A 22,997-nucleotide genomic window follows, 5' to 3' on the forward strand; every position below is an offset into this window, starting at 1 on the left:
TCCCCACACGTTCCAGTGTTCCTCACTTGTCAGTGTGTGTGGGTGCAGTGTTCCTTGCTGGCCACTGGGTGGCAGTGCTACTTCCACTGGCCTGCCTTTCTGTGTGCTTGCTGACTTCGGGCTCACTGCCCTTGTGGAGAAACACCTTCCTCAACTGGCTGATGCACCCCTTCACCCTCTAGCTGTCCTGGGCTGGGAAAACGGTAGGTGCCTCTGACTCTTTCCGGCCGCCTGGGGGGCATCTCGCCGTCTTGTCCTGATTTTCCCAGTCACTCCTCACTGTGCTTTCGATGTGCGGCTGGCTACCGCTCCGCTCCTGGGCTGCTGGGGGAGGGGGTCTTTGTAGCATACTTCTAGGCGGCGCTGGCCGCATGCAGTCCTTTTCCTCGTCCCCCGCCCTACGCAGTAGGCCCTTTCAGTTCGCGGGCTGCGGGGAAGGGGGGGTGTTCTGGTCAGCTGTGGGCCGCACACTGGCCTCACTACCCCTTGCTCACGCAGTCTCCTGTTGCTCTCCCCGCCCGCGGCAGCCTTCCACTACACACACTGCGGGAGGCGGGGGAGGGTCGGCGCTGCTGCTGGGGCCTGCCTGCTCCGTCTTGGTCTCACTCTCCCTCTCCCCGCAGCAGCTTCTTCATTCACGCGCTGCCTGGGGGGAGAAATTAGCGCCGCCGCCGATTCTCTCCGCTGCAGTTCCTGCAAGCCCTGCGGGGCATCGACAGATGGGGACACACTGCCGCGGGGTGGGCACTCGCTGTGCTCCTCTCTGTCCCGACCAGTCTCGGTTAGCTTGTCAGGTGCGGGCTGGGCTCCCGGTCACCTCGGGTCGCGCTGGCAAGCCGCGGATGGGCTCCGCTGGCCTTGCTCTACTTGGGGCCGCTGCTTACGCACAGGCTCACCTCTGGCCTGGGGGCCTCATTTCTCCCCGCGAGTGGGCTCCGTGTTGGTCCCCTCTCGGTGGGGCTCAGTTGCGGCCGGGGCAGGTGGGCTCTGGTCGGTCCGCACTTTCCTCGGGGCACTTCTCATACCGGCGGGCCTCTTCTTCCACGCGGGTGGGCTCCGTGTGGACTTCCTTATGCACCAGGGCTCACTCTATCGCCGCCAACGCGGGTGGGCTCCGGTCGGTCCGCTTTTTGTCCGGCAGGCTTGAGAGGTGCGAGGTGGGCTCCCGGTCACCGTCTCATTAGCATGCGGGCCCGGGGCTTGGCACACTCCCCGCGGGCCTCTCGGCGGCCGGCGCCGATCCTGCGGGGGGGGACGCGCAACGTCGCCCTGCACTTCTCTCCCCTTTTCCCCCGAATTTTCAGCTGTGGCACGCTAGGCACAGCTCCGACCTCGTCGCCAATGTAATGTCGGGCGCTAGGCCCGCATTATGCTAAATGAGTGATACACAGACTCCAGGATAGTGGGCTAGTGAACGGCCAAAAGCAGGTGTGCTCAGCCCCCTTTATTGACAGGGTCTCCTGACTTATGACACCAGTGGTGGGTGGGTGTAAAGTGGGGATTACATCATAAGAACAACTAGACCGTGTCCAGCAAGACACGACAGGACGTTTAAAAATCAAGCATGAAAAGCAGCAACAGGCGGGAGGTGGTGTCGGCACGCAAATAGAGGCAACCAAAACAAGCGTGATAGGCAGCAATGGGCGGTGGTGGTGTAGGGACGGCACGCGAGCTGAGGCAAAACAAAAAGTAGTGCATTAAAAATGCATAAGTGGTTAAAAGTGAACTGATCCATGTAACTGGGTCAGTCGCCAGGGCTGAAACAAACAACCAAAAGGCGGGACAAAGACAACAAAGGGACATTTCTAAAGCAAGATTTTATGAGAGGCATTTGGCCAAACTCCACAGATAGAATACACCATGCCCTGAAGTGCATGCACACTGCCTAGACACGACCTAAAAACTAGTGAAAGTAAACAAGACTGTTCGAGGCAGGCTTTTTTTCTGTTCCTGTTTTATAAATCTTGGCACCCTGCTATCCTCGCTGACCTCGCTGACCCCCATTTTACATCCATGATTTTGAAGGGGAAGGGGATTACTTCATATTTTCTTTCATTGACAGGTGAAACTCAATTCAGCCACAGATAATAAGGAGCCTGGGTATTTCACAGCAAATGTCATATAATTATTGTAAGTTTTTAGTTACATGCGGTGGTAGGTGGCCCTCAGTATGATTAGTTTACAGTGATACGTGGAAATCCTTGTAAGTGCTGTTCTGTGGCAGGGACAATGCACAGCCATGCTGCAAAGGGACAGACTTTTCTCAAGGTACATTGAATATCCTGACTAGGTGCTTCCGCTGTGAGTCTCATGTAGTGATAACGTGATTACATACTATGGACTCCTAGCAGTAATAAGTAGTAATCCTTGTAAGCATTGTGCAGTGACAGGGACAGTACACAGCAGTTAACCACAGTAACAGAATAGTCTTGTTGTACATGGAATACCTTGACCAGGTGCTTCTGCTGTGAGTCCCAAGTAGGGATAGGGTGAATTCATGCTATGGACTCCTAGCAGTGATAAGAGATAATTCTTGTAAGCATTGCACAGTGACAGGGATATTTCACAGCAGTGAGCCACAGGGACAGAATTCTAATTGTATTGAGTATCCTGCCCGGGTGATTCAGCAGTGAGTATCATGCAGTAATAAGTAGTAATTCTTGTAAGCATTGTGTAGTGACAGGGACAATGTACAGCAGTTAACCACAGTAACAGAATAGTCTTGTTGTACCTGGACTACTTTGACCAGGTGTTTCGGCTGTGAGTCCCATGTAGGGATAGGGTGAATTGAATTCATGCTAAGGACTTCTAGCTAAGAGGTAATCCTTGTAAGCACTGCTCTGTGGCAACACTGCTTAAGAGGAATTCAATGTTCTTACTGTACATTGAATAGAAGTACCAGGTGTTACATGCTAAGCATTACAAGCAGTTTTATGTCACGACCAGAGCTGTCTACTTACTTGGAGCCAAGGAAGAGCCAATGCATCCAAACCCATGTGAGCAGCAGCATCATGAGGACAATGGGGAAGCTGAAGACGAACCAAGTCCCAAAATGCACCACCTCAGCATCTGGATAACGCCTGCAAAACAGAGAGCACATTTGCAGCTGGGAAAGGTTGAAGAATGCATCATTGCACAGCTGTTTTGTTGATACGAAGGAAAAGATAGCACAGCCAGAACAGGAAGCAACCAATTCAGTGTTCAGCAACCCCAGTGCCACCATATGTCTCTAGATATACCACTGTGAGTGTGAAAAGGATGAGACCCTAGTGGCGGTCGGTGAATGTTCGAAGTGATGGATTAAATGTCCACCTTGAATTACACCCAGCTAGTGAAGTAATAATTATGTTAATCCAGATGGCGTTTGAAAGTATTGTCCCCAATATATTTTTTATCTGGACCAGTTGGTTCATTCTAAAGCACGATTTAGAAATAAATGTGCTAATATGCCCTATGATTTGCGGGCCGTTGCCAAGGAACACTTATCAAATATTCAAGTTTTCTGTCGTTCCTAGCTCTCATGTACTATTATAAGAGAGTGGGTATCCTCAGCTAGAAAAAATTGAAAAATGATGGATAAACTGTGCACTTTTGGCACACTGTCTTTTAACCAGTGTCTAAGACGCCAAAGCTTTTATAACTTGAGCATGTCATTTGGCAAGTCCTCCTATCATATTTCAAACTCCATACAGCATCTCCTTTCACTTCTAAGATTCACTTCCTTTCCTATCCTCCCCCAAGTATACCTGACTCATGCAATATGACTCAACATGGAGCAAAATTGCAAAATTACATGTTACACAGATATTGCATTCCCAGGATTTAGTTAGTAGAAGTATCCCTCGCTAGGTAGATACAATATGCTCATATAGCCGTGCTACCACTCCAATCATATAAAGTCTTCAGGCCTATATTAGATTTATCCAGAAAACACCTATATATGTAAACATGATGGATAGAATGCTTAAATTATTCTCAGCTACTGGCAATTGACAGGCCACATCCCAATCCATTGTTTTTCACCCTCCATGTCACCTGAGTTTGGACGCAGCCCTATGCAAATCAGCCTTGACCCTGCTACAATCATAACAATCCAGCCCGATCTGCCAGGCTATCCCTGAACCAGAAAACAAACAATGAAGTACCCGTTTTCACCTTCATTATGGGTTAATCAGCCAGGTTTAGCTTGATTCCAGTAGCACAGTGAGTACAGGACCCACGTCTGATCATACCCATGCAACAACAACAAGGTGATGAATGGAAAACTTGAATTAATATCAGACACTGGCAATCGATCGGGCCACATCCCAATCCATTGTTTTTCACCCTCCATGTCACCTGAGTTTGGACGCAGCCCTATGCAAATCAGCCTTGACCCTGCTACAATCATAACAATCCAGCCCGATCTGCCAGGCCAGGCTATCCCTGAACCAGAAAACAAACAATGAAGTACCCGTTTTCACCTTCATTATGGGTTAATCAGCCAGGTTTAGCTTGATTCCAGTAGCACAGTGAGTACAGGACCCACGTCTGATCATACCCATGCAACAACAACAAGGTGATGAATGGAAAACTTGAATTAATATCAGACACTGGCAATCGATCGGGCCACATCCTAATCCATTGTTTTTCGCCCAAGATGCCGCCTCAGTTTGGATCTAGTGATATGCAAAACAGCCTTGACCCTGCTCCTGTCAGAACAGTCCAGCCCAAACTGCCAGGCCAGGTCCTCCCTGACTCAGAAAACAAGCAACCCAGGACTAGTTTCACCCTCATTATGGTCCCATCAGCGAAGTACATCTTGATTCCAGTAGCACTGTGAGCACGGGAAATTGGGCATGCCAATTGCACTTAGTTCAGCAACTGCAATATCAAGGTGTTGGATAGAATGCTTGAATTAATCTCAGACATTGGCAATGGCTCAGGCCGCATTCAAATCCATCATTTTTCGACCACATGCCACCTCAGTTTAGACCCAGCCATATGCAAATAAGCCTTGTCCCTGCTCCAATCAGAACAAACCAGCTCGATCTGGAAAACAAGCAACTCAGGACTGCTTTCGCCCTCATTATGGGCCCATCAGCGAGGTATAGCTTGAGTTCAGTGTTACAGTGTGCAAGGGACACATGTCTGCACATACCTGTTGCTTTTAGGAGGGCAACTGCAACAGCAAAAAAGGAAGGTGTCTTCCATGTCAATGGTGCTCTTCAGTTGTAAACGTTAAGGAATATGCAAGGGAGAGCAACACTTTTATGTGAGGATGGTGTAGAATTGGGATGGGGTCCTAAAGGATTTGGCCTTGCCTCCTTATTTGTTTGATTTTTATGTTTTACCTCATATGTTCTCATGTCTAAGGGCCCAATTACGAGTTTGGCAGTCCAATGAACGGCCAAACCCGCGGTGGAGGCGTGGTGGCAGTCGGGGACCGCCACACCAGAATTCTGACCTCCGTATTACGAGTGCGACGGTTGGGCACCCAGGGGACTGCCGCAACAGCCAGGGATACATGATCCCTGGCAGTCTGGGAAAGTAATATGCTTGGCGGTGCCACTGCAGCACTGCCAAGCATATTATGAGTTTCCCCACCCCCAGCCTTTTCATGGATTGGAGAAACAAAGGGGTATTATAAGGCCCCCTGTTGTCCCTGTGTATGGGAATGCATGCAGGGGGGTACATGTTGTGCCTCCTTATCTGCATGCACCCCTTTCCTGCACAGCATGGACTACGCAGTCCATGCCGTGTAGGAATGCCCTTAGGTGCTACCATTGCAGTGCTTTTTCAATAAGCACTGCCAGGCAGCCCACCAGCCAATGAGGAAACTCGCAATCTGGCGGGCGGTTTGGGGGCAAGGTGTTGACATGGTGGCCCATTACCAGACCACCATAGTCGTAGTCAGGCACTAAGAATTCTATGTGCAGGCTGATTATAACTAACTCCTCCTCCTCCTCCACTGACAGCAGTTAGTGGCTTGAGACGTTTCAGTATTGTCCTGGCAAGGTATAAGAATGAATGAGTGCAAGCTAGCTCATGTTCAATTCTGATAAGACAAAGGTTCTCGCCATTAAAGGCAAGCTGTCCTAATGGCTAGATTCCCTTTGGACCAAAGCTATGGGTGAATGCAGAAGCATATAGGATGGTCAAAACTTTGGCATCAAATGTGATGATGATCTGCCATTCTCCTATCTGGCTTTTACGCTGTCCACTTTTATGGCTTAGGGAAATCTTCTCATCAAGGAATTAAAACACATTGGGGGATATTCACAAGGACTCAACTCTGATTTATCCCCACCCTAACGCAACAAATGTGGAGATAGATTTAACACCCCATTCAATTCAATTCAAAAACTTTATTCGGAAGCATGTAAATCATGTCCATAAAAGTACATACATACAATACATATTAAAAGAAAATACACTTTGACAATCGCAATCAGCTACAAATACAGTAAGATACATATAACAATCAAATGACACACTTAAAAATTTTCCAGTAAATAAGATGGAATAAGAAATTTAATAAATATATTTAAAAAATCATGCTTTTCCTATAGCTGATGGCCCTAAGTAAAAAACTAGCCGTGTAAAAACAGATGTCAGGGTGATGCAAGTTAAAAAGTAATTTCATTGCCGCTTTAACAGTTCTTGCTCCAAATTTAATAAATAAAGGTTTTAAAAAGAATTTACGACATTCGCTATACAGGTTACATATAAGTAGAAAGTGCTCTGTGCTTTGTTCCGAAGTATTGTCGCACCGACATGGACCAGTAGGGCGCTTCTTAATCTCAGGGAATGCAACCAGTAGGTGGACCGTACCCATCCTCATCCTGGTGAGAACAAACCGATGTTGCCCTTTAGTCACCTGGATGAGGTAAGGGTGTAGGCCCACAAATTCATTCAAATGGTTATAACGTATACAAGTGGAAAGTTTAAGATCATCCGTAGCTCGTCTTTCTGCACAATGATTTAAGAAAATTGATTTCAGACTCTCCTTAGAGAGATCCGAGGCAGAACAGTGATCTAATGTAACGTTAAGCCCAAATACACTAGAGAAAGAATCAATTGTGTATTTGATCCATGGGATTTTAAGAAAATAGTCTAGGCGTAAACAATCCTCGATGATGGCCCTATTAAATGAGGTTTCGTCTTTCATCCAGACTGAACGCCACAACATCAAAGGTCTCAACAATAATAGATCATTTATATGGTGTAGTCCTAGTTCTTTATGGACCAAACTATTAGCAGTAGAGGTCGGGAGACACAGCAATTTTTTCAGGAACATATTCTCTTCTACCTGTAGGGATTCTACCCTAGATACCCCCCATACCCCTGCTCCGTAGAGGGCAGCCGATAGACACCTAGCTTCAAAAATCTTAAGCATTTCTTTAGGCCTTCTACTACCTAATTTACTTGCAAATGCAAATATTCCATTGGCACTCCTGATCATTTTGTCGCGCACCACCTTGTGCTCGACATCCCAGTGGCCATTTTTGGAAAAGTTAACTCCCAGGTAGCAGAAGTTTTCCACAGACTGCACCACTTGGCCGTCAATGAGATACCTATAGGGCTTTTTAATTTTTACCTTACTAGCTCCGCACTCCATCACAAATGTCTTGCTTTTATTAATGACCAACTTTCTTTTCTCAATAAAGGCCACAAATTTATCTATCAAAAGCTGTAGACCCCGGGGAGTCCTAGAGAGCAACACAGCGTCGTCCGCATAGAGTAACACGGGGATGGTACTTGTGTTTACTCTAGGTGCGTCAGCTGGCGCCCTCTGTAAGATCGAGTCTATTTCATTAATAAACAGAGTGAAGAGCAAGGGTGCCAATACACACCCTTGTCTGATACCTCTCCTGACCTTGAATTTATCTGTGCATTCGCCCGAAGGCCCATACCGGACACTCGAGCTAAGCCTCTCGTATAAACGGGCCAGAAAATATATAATTTCCCTGGGTGCTCCCATTTCTAGCAAGGTAGTCCATAGTATGGCGTGATCCACCAGGTCAAAAGCGCTGCTCAGATCAGCGAAACAGAGGTAAAGTGAACCCTTTTTTGCACGGGTGTATTTCCCAATCAGTAGCTCCAGATTTAAGCATTGTTCGATGCAACCTCTCCCTTTCCTGAACCCATATTGGCAGTCTGTCATTATTTTATTAGACTCAGCCCATTCTTCCAACCGGACGAGGAGTACACGGCTCATGATCTTGACCGACGAATCCAACAACGAGATTGGCCGGTAGTTTTTGGCGTTTCCTCGGTCCCCTTTTTTATGAATTGGAACTATTATAGATTCGGACCAGGTACACGGAATAGTATAGCGAACAGCAGCATTAAAAACTTTGGCTAGTACTGGCCCCCAAGTCTCGGGCGCAAACTTGTATACATCAACTGGGACACCGTCGGGTCCCTGGGCCTTACCGCCCTTACTAGCCCTGATACTGCTTAGGACCTCCTGTAAGGTGATATCTAAATTAAGTACTGGCCAAGAGCAACTTATCGGCAACGTTACCGTATCAGGATTAAAAATGGCAGAAAAATGCTGTACCCATGATTCCTTACCCACGTTTGAGGTTAACATGGGAAGTTTATCATCTCTTAAAAAAGGGCTATTTACTGCTGCCCAAAAAAGCGTACAATTATTCGATACAGCCGCACCATTCACAAGCTGGTGCAAACTGCAGACACGCCTGTATTCCCACGATAACTGCCCCAAAACTTATCTCCAAGCTGGACACCACCAACTAACCCTAATGAGATGCAGAGTAGGCGTTCCCATGCAAAAACACATGAAAAAACCACAACACCACTTTCACAACGAACTACCAGATCCGTGATGCTAAAGAAAAACAGGCAATACGCCGCGGTAGCAGCAGGGAATTAACACCTGTTCATTGCTGGTGTAAAGTAGGACGACTACCTGCAGCATGAAAGGGAGCCCAGCCAAGAGCCACACCTGAAGACCAACAGATGCCATGGAGACAATGATCATGTAACGAGGATACCCATGAGGGCCACAACACCCACCGCAACCACCCCAGGCCCGGCACAACCCCCAGGACCTTTCCCCCTCCCCCCTGGAACACCACAGAGGCAGCATACACAAAGACAGTGGGCCCACCTGAAATGCACCTGCCGCCCACAGTCATGCAACTCACGACAGTGCCAATGGGCACGCAGCACAACTACATCCAACATGACACAAATAACATGCCAACCAACCGGACATGACATCACAACTCCATTGTGTCTGTGGCATGGCACCACAGACACACAATAGCAGGATGTGAGGAGGGGCATGGAGCAAGCATGTGCGAGGGTGGCAAGTGACTAAGGAATGTGAACCTATCCAATGCCAGGTGTGGCATGGAGGTGCTGGACAGACCACAGATTGCAAACTATGGAAATGACCATGTGGAGATCAACTGCTGGTGCATGGAGTGTAGTGGCCAGTGGACGCTACCATGTCCCCACAGGCTGTGGGGCAGAATGCAGAAATGTTGCACGTAATGTCCCCCCTACATGCACGTGCGTGGTGGGTTGGACCTGCGTACACCAGGCCTGTGTAGGGGTGTGCACAAAAAGCCCTTGCACTAGACTTGGTTCTCATTCGGAATGGCAAACGCGTCAGCGAGGGCGGTGCCTCTCAGCCCGCCACGAGTCTTGCGCCGAGCGCATCGGGGCCTGCGTCCCTGAGTGCCTGCTGCACTCCGGGCCACCAGTCCCCAGACCCGCCATGCCTGCCCCAGCGCAGCAACGAGGCTCTGCTCACCTGCCTACACTGGCATGTGGCAAACAGGGCCCACCACATGCTGGTGCAAGCTTCAAGCACCAGTCCCGCAACCTCTGCTGCGGCCCAGTAGGTTCCACATGTGGAACTGTGTCCTGAGTCCTGAAGGGAAGTGACGCCAATTCAGTGGCATCGGCCACAGCACCAGACCCTCTTTGATCAGTGAGGCATAATTCCATATGCCAGCCAGCCACACGAGGTGCCACTAACCCTGTACAAAGCTAGCCGGCCACACGAGGTGCCACTAACCCTGTTCAACGCCAGCCAGCCACACGAGGTGTCACTAACCCTGTTCTACGCCAGCCGGCCACACGAGGTGCCACTAACCCTGTGCAACGCCAGCCGGCCACACGTGGATGAGGGCCCAGGCCTACCCTGAGTACCAGCACTAGTCGCGACTCATGAATGGCAGAGTCCCCACCAGTGAATGCACGGAGAGGAGTAAGAGGAAGATGCGTCTCAGTCCGGACAAAAGTCGGATCAGAATCACGGAGGTGTTTGAACACTTACAACAACTGACCTGGTGCCATCAGCCCTGTTCACCGCACGTTACCGTCCCATGGCGGTGTGCCTGTTCCGGCCGCAGTGCATCCGGTGCCACTGCCTCTGTGCTGGTCACGTCCGGGACCCCTTCTTCTGATATATTGGATGACCTCTGTAACGGTGGTCTTGGGCTCATAAACGCCATGTGTCTTTGGCCCTGCACTGACCGCTGCCTCAGCCCTACACTGCGGTCCAGTAGGTCACACATGTGGAACTGTGTCGTGGGTAAGATGTTGAGGAGTCCACACCACTGGACACGCCTCATCGTAGGCGGCATCCCCAACAGCACTGGTGCCACTAACTCTGTGCGCAATGAGTCATGGGCACTTTCTGGTTGTACCTTGGTGGCGTCTGAGTCCATGGCCTGGCGGTTTCCTGCATCTTTCACATGCTGGACTGGACTTGGTGTCCGACATGTGTCTGTTCCATTAATCTCCACCATTGTGACTGTTTCAGCGCGGTCCTGCACTCTGCATCATGCCCTGGGGAAACTCCTTCCACTTTCCACGAGACACTCCATGACAAGCTCCTTTTACGTCTACGAGAACCTGCTCTGCACTCGTGACCCAGCCTCAGTGCCCCGCAAGTCAGCGTCCTGTGGCGGTAGGTCCTTGCAGGCCGCTGTGCATCCGGGGGCCACTAACTCTGTGCAGCAGAAGTCATGGGGCCTTTATGGTTGAATGGTTGTGTCCTTTGCGATGTAAACTGTTGTTGATTTCTGACTACATCAGGCAGCCCTTGCCGGCTGGTGTGCACAAACCCCACACACATCCAACACAGGTGTCACTCAGTATGTGCACCTGCTAATAAATGTGGCCGTGCGCACGCGCACGTAGCCATTCACACCATCTGAGCAAGTGTGTCCGTGTGGTCATTGTGTCAGCATGATGGGCACGGGCCCTGCAACATCACAGTGTGCTGTCTTCAGCGGACGTTACCATGTCACCTTAGCACTGGCAGTGACCCTGGACATGTAGCTTCTCATGCACCCCCTTGCATGCAAAAGCAGCGTGTGTTGGTCCGGCGTACGTCAGGTCAACGCAGGGGTTAGCAGAATCGGCAGGGGGAGCAGGGCACGGCTCAGACCTGGCCCTGGGCAGGAAGTGTGGTAACTGTATCTCTGTGTTGGGGTGTAGTCGCCACCAGGGCCACAGTAGTCGATGTTGCAATATAGCATGCACCAGGAGGGCGGGTCTGCACGTACGAGGACATGTAGGAGAGCAAAATTGCACGAGGTCTTGGCACATGCATGCCAAATGCCTTGTGTATCAGCCCTGTGGTGAATGAGTCATATGCCTGGCCTCAGTTGCAGTGCGATCCCAGCCAGCCATGGGCTGTATGCCCGTGCCCGCCCTGTCCCGTCCATTGGCCTACACTCACGTGGCCCCACACCTTCAAAGGCCATCATGTTCCCAGGGTTGAAGACATCCCACCACACCCACACCAGGCCCTGTGCATCCCCTGTATGCATGCAGATGGTGAAGTTACTGTACCAATGATAGGTCCTTTGTGTGAACTATCAGGCGGTAACACATCTGCAGCTCTGAGCAGGAACTGGCATGTGGCCAGCACCCCCTGACAGATACAATGGCATTTGCTTGCGACTCCCACACTACGCACTGCCTGAAGTGAGACCAACGTGTACACATCCCACACAAAGTAGTCCTTGGTTGAAGTTGGCGTACGTGAAATGGCCTTCACACGTACTCCCACCCCACCCCAGGCCTGCACCAGTTGCACACAGACACTGCTCATTGCACCAGGCTGTGCCATTTCGTCCACAGGACTGGCACTGGGCAAGCCAGTGCCGCTTGTAGCAGAGCCACTGACTCCATGGCAGACCATCCCGAACACATGCCCGGATCCAGTCACGTGGACCTGAACCATGTACGTCTGCTGCATGTACTGGGGGCACTGCCGTTGGCCTTCTCGCGGATCAGTTACCGGGTGAGCTTTCGCCTTGCTGACGTCACCTGCGTTCAGCCTGTGTTACATTGTCGCTTGTGCATATTCGAGTGGTCCATGGATGTCTGCCTCTCCAACATAACAGTAGCTGACCTGGATTACGATGTATGTGTGGGCCCCCTGTTGGTCCCCGACCAGGAGTGTCACCGTTATGCCCGTATATGGCATGCATGGATGTTTGGCATGCAGGCTGGACACTGGACCTGGGAGATTGCACGAGTTCTCGTGTGCAGTGAGCACATTGTGCCACTGCCCGATTGGGCTTTGGTGCACATTGGGGCCAGTGGTTGGACTCAGCACATCTGTCCAGGTCAGCTGATGGATTACTTCGACGACATGTCAGATGTGGTGGACGACGAGCGCTCATTGGAGATGTTGGCTTATGCAGCTGCAGTCGCGTTCATGGACGAGTGACAAGGTAACCGCAGCCACAACTGGATGTGACCCATTGCACGTGTCCCGACGCCTGGTTGCATGTTTGGAATCTGGTCACATGTCCCAAGACAACAGTGGACATGCTGCTTTTGCCTCGACTCATCCATGCGCAGACAACCAACGCGGGTTGGCACAAACTAGTGTTGGTGATGGAATCCCCCGAGGTGGCAATGGGAGCTTTGCTCCGTTCCTCATTCACACATGCTGCTGCATTGGTCTGCATATCGTGGCACTTCTCTCGGCCGTACTGACACGCACTTGTTGATAAAGTTTCCGCTCTTTCACTTGTCTCCAACTGTGTTTTGTCTTGAATTGTATGCCAATGTGTGTGCCACGGACTCTCTAGCTCCCTGCCATACCTGCATTGCTACCCCATCAGAAGTGTGGGTTTGTACTTGTGCATTGTCATGTCCGCATGTTGTGCTTAGCCAGATGCATGTGGCCGTCAGGGACTAAGACTCACATATGAGCAATCACGTAACATCCTTTCTTTCTGGTTACTGAACCTTTATACTAATAAAAACCCTGACGAAGTTCCCGTGGCACTGGGGAACAAAACGCGTTGGCTGTGTGCCGGTGTTTTTTTCCAAGAACTCAATAAAAAGAAGAACTTATGAAATACTTCACTGTGATTTATCCTGACTTCTATGAAGTACACCTTTCTTTTTTTTTGAACTCTTAATGTAAATAGGCATCTTTCAGCAGCGGATGCCAGAAGTTGTTGCACTTATTCTGATTACTTTTTGGAAACTAAAAGAGCGTAGGTGCTTGACCTTGGTCTACTGTTGTGTTTGTATGTCTTTCTCGGAAGTCCATGCTGTCCAGGAAAGCGAGTTGCATGCATACAGGGGGTACAACATGTGTCCCCCTGCCTGCATCCCATTGTCCTGAGGCACCAGGGTGCCCTCTAGGGCCCCCTTTGTCTTCTCACCGCTGTAGTTATGGTCGCAGTTTGGAAACTTGTAATAAGCTTGGTTATGCTGCAGCGGCACCACCAAGCATATTACGGCCTCGAGACTGCCGCCAGGGATTGCGGCTCTCTATCAGCTGCAGCTGTCCTCTCATGGTCGGACCACCGTCCTCGTGATATGGTGGTCGGACCACTGGTCCTCGATCGCCACCGCACCTCCACCATGAGTTTGGTGGTCCTATAGACCGCCAAACTCGTAATTAGGCCCTTTGCATTTTGACCACAGTTGGATGCCACTTGGACTACTGTTAACCCCATCTACTTGGGGGTATTCAGACAAAATATCGAAAATTAAATATCGTCAGATATATATATCTAGTTTAAAATATCGTCATACAGAAATATAACATGCAAGAATATCTTTGTCATGAATATCGATTTTAAGGTAAGTAATATCGATTTTAACAATATCAAAATCATTTATATAGTTTACAAAAATATCATTGTTAATAACATCTTTTAAAAGTAATTTTTATGTATTTTAGTATATATTTTATTTGTATATGTTATAAATTGGTTGTATAATTATTGTTGATGTTTTTTTATATAGTTTTTAAATTTGTACCAGTTTTGAAATTTATTTTTATAATTTTCAGTTACTTTTGGTACCATAGCGGGTTGTGGGGTTTATAGGGATACAGGGTGGGAAGTAAATTAATTATAATTAATTAAATTAAATTGATAACTATTTGTGTAAATTGTATAATATATTTTTTAATTCATTTTCAGGTGCAGGTTGTGTGTTTTGTAGGGGAATAGGGTGGGAAATAAATTATTAATAATTAATTAATAATTAATTTGTAATTAATGTTAATATTTTAATTGATAATTTATTATGGAAATTGTGTAATAAATTAATTGCTTATTGTGTGTGTTATTTGTGTACGGTAAAGGTGTGTAGGAAATTAATTATAATAAATAATACATAATGTTCATTTATAACAATTGCTTAATTGTTAATTATGGAAAATGTGTAATTAAGATATTCTTTATGTTATATATTAGGTGTGAGTTGCTGCATTTGTAGGTGGGTAAGAGTGGACAGGTAATTAAATATAATTATTGTTTAATTGACAGTTAATTATGTAAATGATTCAATTAATATTTTTTGCATTTATATATTAGGTTTGGGTTGTTGGTTTTGAATGGATAAAGGGTGGAAAGTAATTAAATATAATTATTAATATTTAATAAAGATTTAATTATTTAAAATGTGTAAATTATTTTTAAGAATTAACTTTGGATGTGTGTTTTGTAGTTTGTTGAAGTATAGGGTAGAAAGCTATTTGAGTAATAACAGATTTAAAAATAGTTCATTAAGTTTTTTAGAATTATGTTATTTATTATTGTAAGTGATAATTGTGTTGTGCTTTTTAAAGAATAAGATTGTATTTATTGGTTGTTATTATTCTGAGAATATAGGGGCCTATTATGATGGCGGACGGACCTGCGTCCGTTCGCCACGCCCGAGGTGGAGGAACCGTCCGCAGGGGCAGCGGCGGTCCCTCCGTCGGAAATTAGGATGTGACCGCCACCCTGGCGGTCACATCCTGTATATTTAACATTGCGGCGGGTGCTGCTTGAAGCAGCACCCGCCGCAAGGTTAAAAATGCATGCTTTGCATGTGCATGCACAAAGCGGCAGACACCGCGCGGTGCCTGCCGCTTTGTGCATGCACATGCAGGGGAGTACCATAGGTACCCCCATGTGCACCCCCAACCCCCCTTCACCCTGGGGGCCTCAACGGGCCCCCAAAGGAAAGACCGTATGCCTTTCCATGGCGGCATTGCCGCCATGGAAAGGCATGGGACCGCGGGCATCATAATATGGCTGGCGGTGTCTCGCAGACACCGCCACCATATGTATGCACTATTTCCGCCGGTCGTGAAGGCGACCGGCGAAAAAGCAGCGGATGGTCTTGCCGTCCGCCGCGGACCCCCCCGCCATCCTAATGTGGCGTGGGGTCTTTTCAGTCACCGCAGTGGTGAATCCGCATCCTCCGGGCCGGCGGTGGCTTCCGCCAGCCCGGAGGCTGCGGATTCACCGCAATCCTAATCGGCCCCCATAGTTTGGTATTTTAATTATAATAATATTTGTATTAATTTATTATAAGTATTAAATATTGTAATAAATATGTATTTTTAAATGAAATATAGGTTTTGCTATTTAGTATGTTTTTTATTTTTTTAATTTTGTTGAAGTGAATAATGGTTGCAGAGAGTGCAGTGGGAGTAGTACATTTTGCTAAGGGCGGGCGGAGAACTCCGCTCCGGCAGTGGAGTGTGCAGAGATTTGCCCACTCTGCGCGCCACTGAGAATGCGAAGTATAGGGCAAAACTCCGACTCCGCAGCGGAGCGGAGATATCCAGCCCCCCCTGCTAAATAGGATCCCTGCTATTAACAAATTAACAAATATTTAACAATTAATTAAAAAAGAATTAAACGGACTTACCTGGACTGTCCCTGGGCTGCCCTCCTCCCCCTTGCCGTCTCTCTTCTGCATCATGCGAGAACTGCTCATGCACACCCTTAGGCTCATTACTAAGACGAAATGCGCATGTGCGCGCTCGCAAGATGCAGGAGAGAGACGGCAAGGATAAGGAGGTCAGTACGGGGACGCCGCAGTACAGGTAAGTACATTTATTTCTTTTTTAATTAATCGTTAAATATGTTTTATTAGGGTGTGGAGGCGGGGAGCGGAGCGGAGTTCCATGGAGTTTTTTTCCCAACACTGTGAACCTCCGCGTAGTGTTACTACGCCAGCTCCGCCTGGGGTTACATTTAACCCCTTTGCAATCCAACACTTTCCCCACTGTTGCACTGACTGGAGTGGAAATAGTAAATTGTACCCCTCTGCAATGCAACACTTTCCTTTCTGTTGCACTGACTGGAGTGGGAATAGTAAATTGTTACCCCTCCACACTCCAACAGTTTCCCTACTGTTGCACTCCGTGGAGTATGAATCGTAATTTTACCCCTCGTGAGTCTAACACTTTGCCTACTCTTGTATAAATTGGAGTCTAGCTGCCACCTGCTGCAGGCCATCCTGCTGTAGGGTCGGGGAGCAAAGTGCTGGCAGTCTTCTCTCCCATTGCCAGCCAGCATCTAAATTGGATGGCTGGACTGCCAGGGAATTGGGCAGGAAGACTGCCAATGAAGCCCACTCCGTCGCGCTCCTGTCGAGATCTAAATCAGGCCCTTATAGAGTTTTCTGCTGTGTTGGCTTTTTTTTTGCTGCAGAGTGATGCTGGTCAGCCATGCCATTGTGGAATGTCATATAAGTCGGCATTTTTTGTTCTCTCCCAAGACAGGCTTCCAAAGAGGGAGCCTGTCTTTGGAAAATTAAAAAATCTGTGTCTCTGATGCTCATGCAAGCAGTGGGAGGTGAGAAATTGGCCATCTTTTGGCCAATATCCTGTTATTGCCCACCTCTTAATGAAGCCCTTAGTATGGTGGTTTTCCTTGGTAGAGCAGTTCAATCCTTACCAACTAATTTTCTATTGTTACTAAGAATTATTATGTAGAGTAGAAGGCTTGAGATCTCTACTACAACAATTCTAGGGTTGTGCATGTTTCCCTGGGTGGATTCCATTATTCACCAGATAAAGCAGACAGCGGAAATTGCACGAAATCCAGATCACTCTGCATTTTGTGATATTCTAGGTAAAGCAGCACAAGTAGTAGTGCGGACTCCCCTAAAGTAGCAGCAGCTAGCTATGATAATCTGAAAAGCCCCCTGTCATGATGCATTCTGTTATCTCTTACGTGTTGAAGTGCTCCAGGAAGATGAGACTGGTTGAGGTCCCAATGATTGTGCTCAGCCCCCCAATAGTGGCAGCGTATGAGACGCTGAGCGACAGGCACTTGCAGACCATGTGATCACGCTGGGATTTATACTTTTGCTGTTGATCCAACTTACAGGTGGCCGGAGGAGGTAAGACCAAGATCTGAAAAAAGGAGAAATATGATTTCTGTGGTAACCTTGTCCTATTTGTACATGTTTGTAAGGCTCAGAGCATCTGTACTTTGTTAACTGCCACAAAAAGCGAGCCAAAGAGAGCCAACAAGCAGGCACATGTGAAGGAAACAATTCTATAAACCCAGCTAGAGAGAGCAGAGTAGTAGAGGCAGCTGGAGAGACACAGTGTGATAGGGTGTCTAAGAAGAGATGACAAAATCAATTGAGAATATTTCAGAAGTGGCACTTACACAGGCAGTCAGAGAGCAGTTGGAGAGAATGTTTGCAACCATCGACTACACAAAGATAGTCACACACTAAATAAAATAAAGAGCATGACAGATCCTTTGTACACAGGCAGCCAAATTGCTAAACAACTGTCCACAGTCCGAATGATATACCCATCTTCAGAGAAGCTAATCTATTAAAAGGATACTAAATCATGCTCACTTATTTATAGAATAAGAACACATAGTTAACCAGTCACAGTCACAGCATATGCTGACTAATAGGACTAATAGTATCCACTCTGTCAAGTAACCTTCTCACCTGAGTCTGTGGCTGACCACTGGCAAGTGGCGGCCTAGCTCCCACTGGATTCATCATGTGCAATCCATTCAGATTCTGTAATAGAAATAAATGTCTTAAAAACTTTATCCCACTGCGCTAGAATCATCTCACAAATGATCGGGTGGTTCAGGTTTATAAAACATTTACAGGCTGCACATTTCAGGAAGTTTAATAATATGACACTTTTATCTATTGATAATACGGAAGGAACAACCCACTCTTTTGAGCAACTTGCAACAAACTCATTTAGAGTACCTATGGAAAGACAAGTGTACAGATTTACAAACGTGTTATTTTGGGTTTGTGTTCGTTTTTTAATGTACATTTGCTTTACTCTGCGTCAAAGAGGCGTTCCATGGGGGTGCCCGGGCGATCCCATGCATCCATCTATGAATTGGGTCCCCAGCCACAGTTCAGCGACTCCATCATTGATGTCGTCAGCACGCACACCCTTGCATCCACAGACTACACCCTCCTCGGAGACCTCGCCAACAACTCCATCAGCCTGCCCGACAACCTCGCCAACCTCGGACTCAAACAGTTCGTCACGACACCCACCCACTCCGCCGGTCACACGTTCGACCCCATCTTTTCCGCAAGCAACCACGTCACCTACAGCCACATCACCGAACTCCACTGGACCACTGGACCAAACACAGCTGAATCTTTCGAGAAACACACTACGCACAACCACCTGCAACGAATCCCCGACCACAGCTAGAACAAGATCACCGAAGGCCAGCTAATCAACACCCTCACCCGAGACCCACCAGCCAACCCCACCGACACAGCCGCCCGCAACTTCAGACAATAGATCGAGGACTGCACCAACACTCTCGCCCGATCAAGAAACCCTCAAACAGACACATCAAAAGAAGGGCCATCTATTTCACCATTGACCTCCAGGCATCCAAGCAGACTTGCCGAAGATTCGAGAAGATGTGGCGCCACAAACAGACACAGGACAACCATGCAGCCCTCAAGAATGCCAGGCGCAAGCACCACCAACTCATTCGAACTGCCAAAAGGACCTCCTTCAAGGAACGCATCAACAACAATGCGCACAACAGCAAAGAGCTCTTCAACATCGTGAAGGAACTCGCCACCCCCAGCTCCAGCTTTAATGACATCCCGCCATCGCAAGACATTTGTGACTCCCTAGCCACCTTCTTCCACCGCAAGATCGCAGACATGCACAACAGCTTCAATGCTCAGAACCCCCCGACAGCCACCGACAGTTCAGACTCACCGCCCCCCAGCCACACCGACCTCCTGCTCTCCTGGCACCACGTCAACAACAACATCAAAATCATAAACACCATCCACTCTGACTCACCATCCGACCCCTGCCCTCACAACATCTTCAACAAAGCAAGCTCCATCATCACACTCCAACTCCGGATGATCCTCAACAGATCATCGCCCTATTCAAGAAACCCAAGGCGGACCCAAAAGACCTAAAGAACGTCCGGCCCATCTCCCTGCTCCTGTTCCTGGCAAAGGTCATCAAGAAGATTGTCAACAGGCAACTGACCCGCTTTCTCAAAGAAAACAACACCTTGGACTCATCCTAATCCGGATTCTGCAGAAACTACAGCACTGAAACCACCCTCATCACCGCCACCAACGACATCAGGACCCTGCTGGACAGCGGCGAAACCGCGCCCCTCATCCTCCTGGACCTCTCGGCCGCCTTCGACACAGTCTGCCACCACACCCTACGCACACGCCTCCACGACGCAGGTATCTGCGACAAAGCCCTGGACTGGATCACCTCCTTCCTCACTGGCAGAACCCAAAGAGTCCGCCTCCCTCCATTCCTATCCGAAGCCACCAAGATCACCTGCGGCGTACCCCAAGGATCATCCCTCAGCCCGACCCTTGATAACATCTACATGGCACCTCTTGCCAACATCGTCCGATCACACAACCTCAAAATCATCTCATACGCCGATGATACCCAGCTGATCCTCTCTCTCACCAAGGACCCCGCCACCGCCAAAACCAACGTCCATGAAGGAATGAAGGCCGTCGCCGAATGGATGAAGAACAGTCGCCTGAAACTGAACTCTGACAAGACGGAGGTCCTCATCCTTGGCTCCACCCCCTCCGTCTAGGACGACTCCTGGTGGCCGGGCATGCTGGGAGCTACACCGACACCCACGACCCCGCACACAACCTGGGGTTCATCCTGGACTCATCACTATCAATGACCCAGCAAGTCAACACCATCTCCTCCTCCTGCTTCAACATCCTCCGGCTGCTTCGCAAGATCTACAGATGGATCCCCACCGATACCAGAAGGACGGTCACCCAAGCCCTCGTCATCAGCAGGCTGGACTACGGCAACGCCCTCTACGCGGGAACCACGGCCAAACTCCAGAAAAGACTTCAACGCATACAGAACGCCTCCGCACGCCTCATCCTCGACATCCCCCGCCACAGCCACATGACTGCCCACATGAGAGACCTGCACTAGCTCCCCGTCAACAAGAGGATCACCTTCAAGCTCCTTACACACTCTCACAAAGCACTCCACAATGCCGGACCAACTTACCTCAACAAACGACTCACCTTCTACACCCCGAACCGCCAGCTTCGTTCCGCTGACCTCGCCACCGTTCCACGTATCCACTGAACAACCACCGGCGGAATATCATTCTCCCACTCGTCCCAAGACATGGAACACCCTCCCCATCAACTTGCGACAGACCCAGGACCTGCTGACCTTCAGGAGAATTCTCAAGACCTGACTGTTCGAGCAGTAGCAGCACTGTAGCGCCTTGAGACCCTCACGGGTGAATAGTGCGCTCTACAAATGTTTGATTGATTGATTGGTGAAATGGGGATGCAAATCTATATCTACAAAAATTTGGACCAAGATCCTGCACCTCTCTGAAGCTGGCGTAAATAGGAGAAATATTTTATTCCTCCTCTTTTCCTCGTTTTTCCTCTTTGCCAACGGACCACTGCTTACTCCTAAAAAACATTTTTGTTAATATTCACAAAGGGGAAGGAGTTCCTTAGGGACGCGTTCCCGTTAGCAAATGGCTTACCACCCCCTTTGGGTTGGTGGCAAAATATTAATGTTTTGTGACCAGATTTTGGTCACCAAACATTAATATATACCATAAAGCATTGTTATTTGGAAGGAACGCCCTAAACTTGTCACTTCAAAAGACCTATTCCTTATTGTTTGCTTAACCCATTAAATGATTCATAAAACATTTTCTGAATTGTTAATTGGGTTTAGTACTTTTCCAAAGTGTTTTAGTGATCACAAATCCTCAAATTTACCAAATCTAGAGGTTTGAGACCTTTAAAACTCTTCGTGCATGAGACCCTTTATGTCCAGTGCATTCATTTATTCAAATACAGTACTTGAATAACTGTGAGCAGACTCGGTTTATACAAAAAAGTCAGTGCAGCTTTGATTGGTTTGAATTGTTACACCTGATGTTCTTTAACTTGTTGCCGTTCAGAAGAAAATGCTATCCAACACACTGGTCCTGAAACAATTGGAGTGGGGGTGTTGCCATCTATGTTACATCACAGAAGTCATAGGGATTGTGTAAATCTAAGCATCACACAAAGAACAAGTGTAGCAAATGAGTCAAGCCAATTTAGCAGGAGAGTGGTAAGGGTGTGATATGTAGCTGATGTTGAATTTTGGAGCACTTTATTGCAAATATGTTACTAAAGCATGGGGTAGGATTGCACTGTCATTTACAGGAAGCCACTTTCCATTGAAATGTACACTAGACATACAGTTTGACTGATAAAACAATGGAGCACGCAAACGATAATGTGCTGATAACGAGTTTCAGCGAATATTTATCATTTGTGCATCCCCAAGTAAAGTGTTTTAATTTGTTTTAATCCTATTAAAATCTTTGTTTTAATTACACTTCAGATTTAAAATATGTCTCATTTATGCTTGCTTTGCTGTGGATACATTTTGAAATATTTGTTCAGATCCTTTACAAGTATTTAAATTCTGTTGTGTTAGAAAAAATACCATCCTACAGTCTTTCCAGCAAGATTGTCACACATTTCAGTTTACAAAATCCTCGCAGTTTGCAGCTAGAGGAAACAAAAACACACCAATATCCTTTTTAAAAGAATAGGTAGCAATATTTACTGACATTGAGAAAATATCTTGTTTGTCTGGGATCGAAATCAATGTACAACATCATCAGTTAATTAGTCATCTAATTGTGTAGCTTATTCCTATATCAGCACCAAGATAAAAAATAAATATATTTTCTGTACATAAGTACAGCCAACATGTGTTTTGCGACTCAGTCGCTTCTTCAGGGCTGTTAAAAGATTAAAAACGATAGCATTAACAAATGCAGCCAAACATAATGAAATAACAGTACAGTTATTCTCACCAACTTAAGGTATTCTCATAAGACCATATTACAGATCTTTACTCTACATATTGAAAAAACAAACATAATATTGTACAGAGAATCCCCCCAGTAAAACATTACGTTGCAGCAGTGATTGCATGTTTGAATTATCCCGCTTCTTTGAATACAAAAATGTAGAAAATTGATGGTATCTGATTAGAAATGGTTGAGTGGCCTAAATTCAAAGATGCATTGGAAGAAAGATTCTTGACATGAATTTCAAGCCAACATTCACACACGTTTTGTCTTCAGCCTCCCAAGCGAATGTAAGAACCCCTTTAGATGCAATCCATAGTAGGGAGAGACAATCTAAAAATGGCCAAAAACACCTAATCCAATTCTCAAAATTGTTCC

General features: G+C 47.5%; 1 protein-coding gene across 1 annotated transcript in view; it reads right to left on the reverse strand.

Moving 5' to 3' along the window:
* SLC13A4 (solute carrier family 13 member 4) overlaps nt 1-22,997 on the reverse strand; it is a 242,910-nt gene that overhangs the window by 80,480 nt on the left and 139,433 nt on the right. Inside the window, exons 7-9 of the mRNA XM_078647303.1 lie at nt 18,208-18,282; nt 17,466-17,647; nt 2,961-3,080 (exon numbers count right to left, since the gene is read on the reverse strand). Of these exons, the coding sequence (XP_078503429.1) occupies nt 2,961-3,080; nt 17,466-17,647; nt 18,208-18,282 (377 nt within the window). The remainder of the gene's footprint in view (nt 1-2,960; nt 3,081-17,465; nt 17,648-18,207; nt 18,283-22,997) is intronic.

Source organism: Lissotriton helveticus, chromosome 1_1 (assembly GCF_964261635.1).
Source record: "Lissotriton helveticus chromosome 1_1, aLisHel1.1, whole genome shotgun sequence".
NCBI lineage: Eukaryota > Metazoa > Chordata > Amphibia > Caudata > Salamandridae > Lissotriton > Lissotriton helveticus.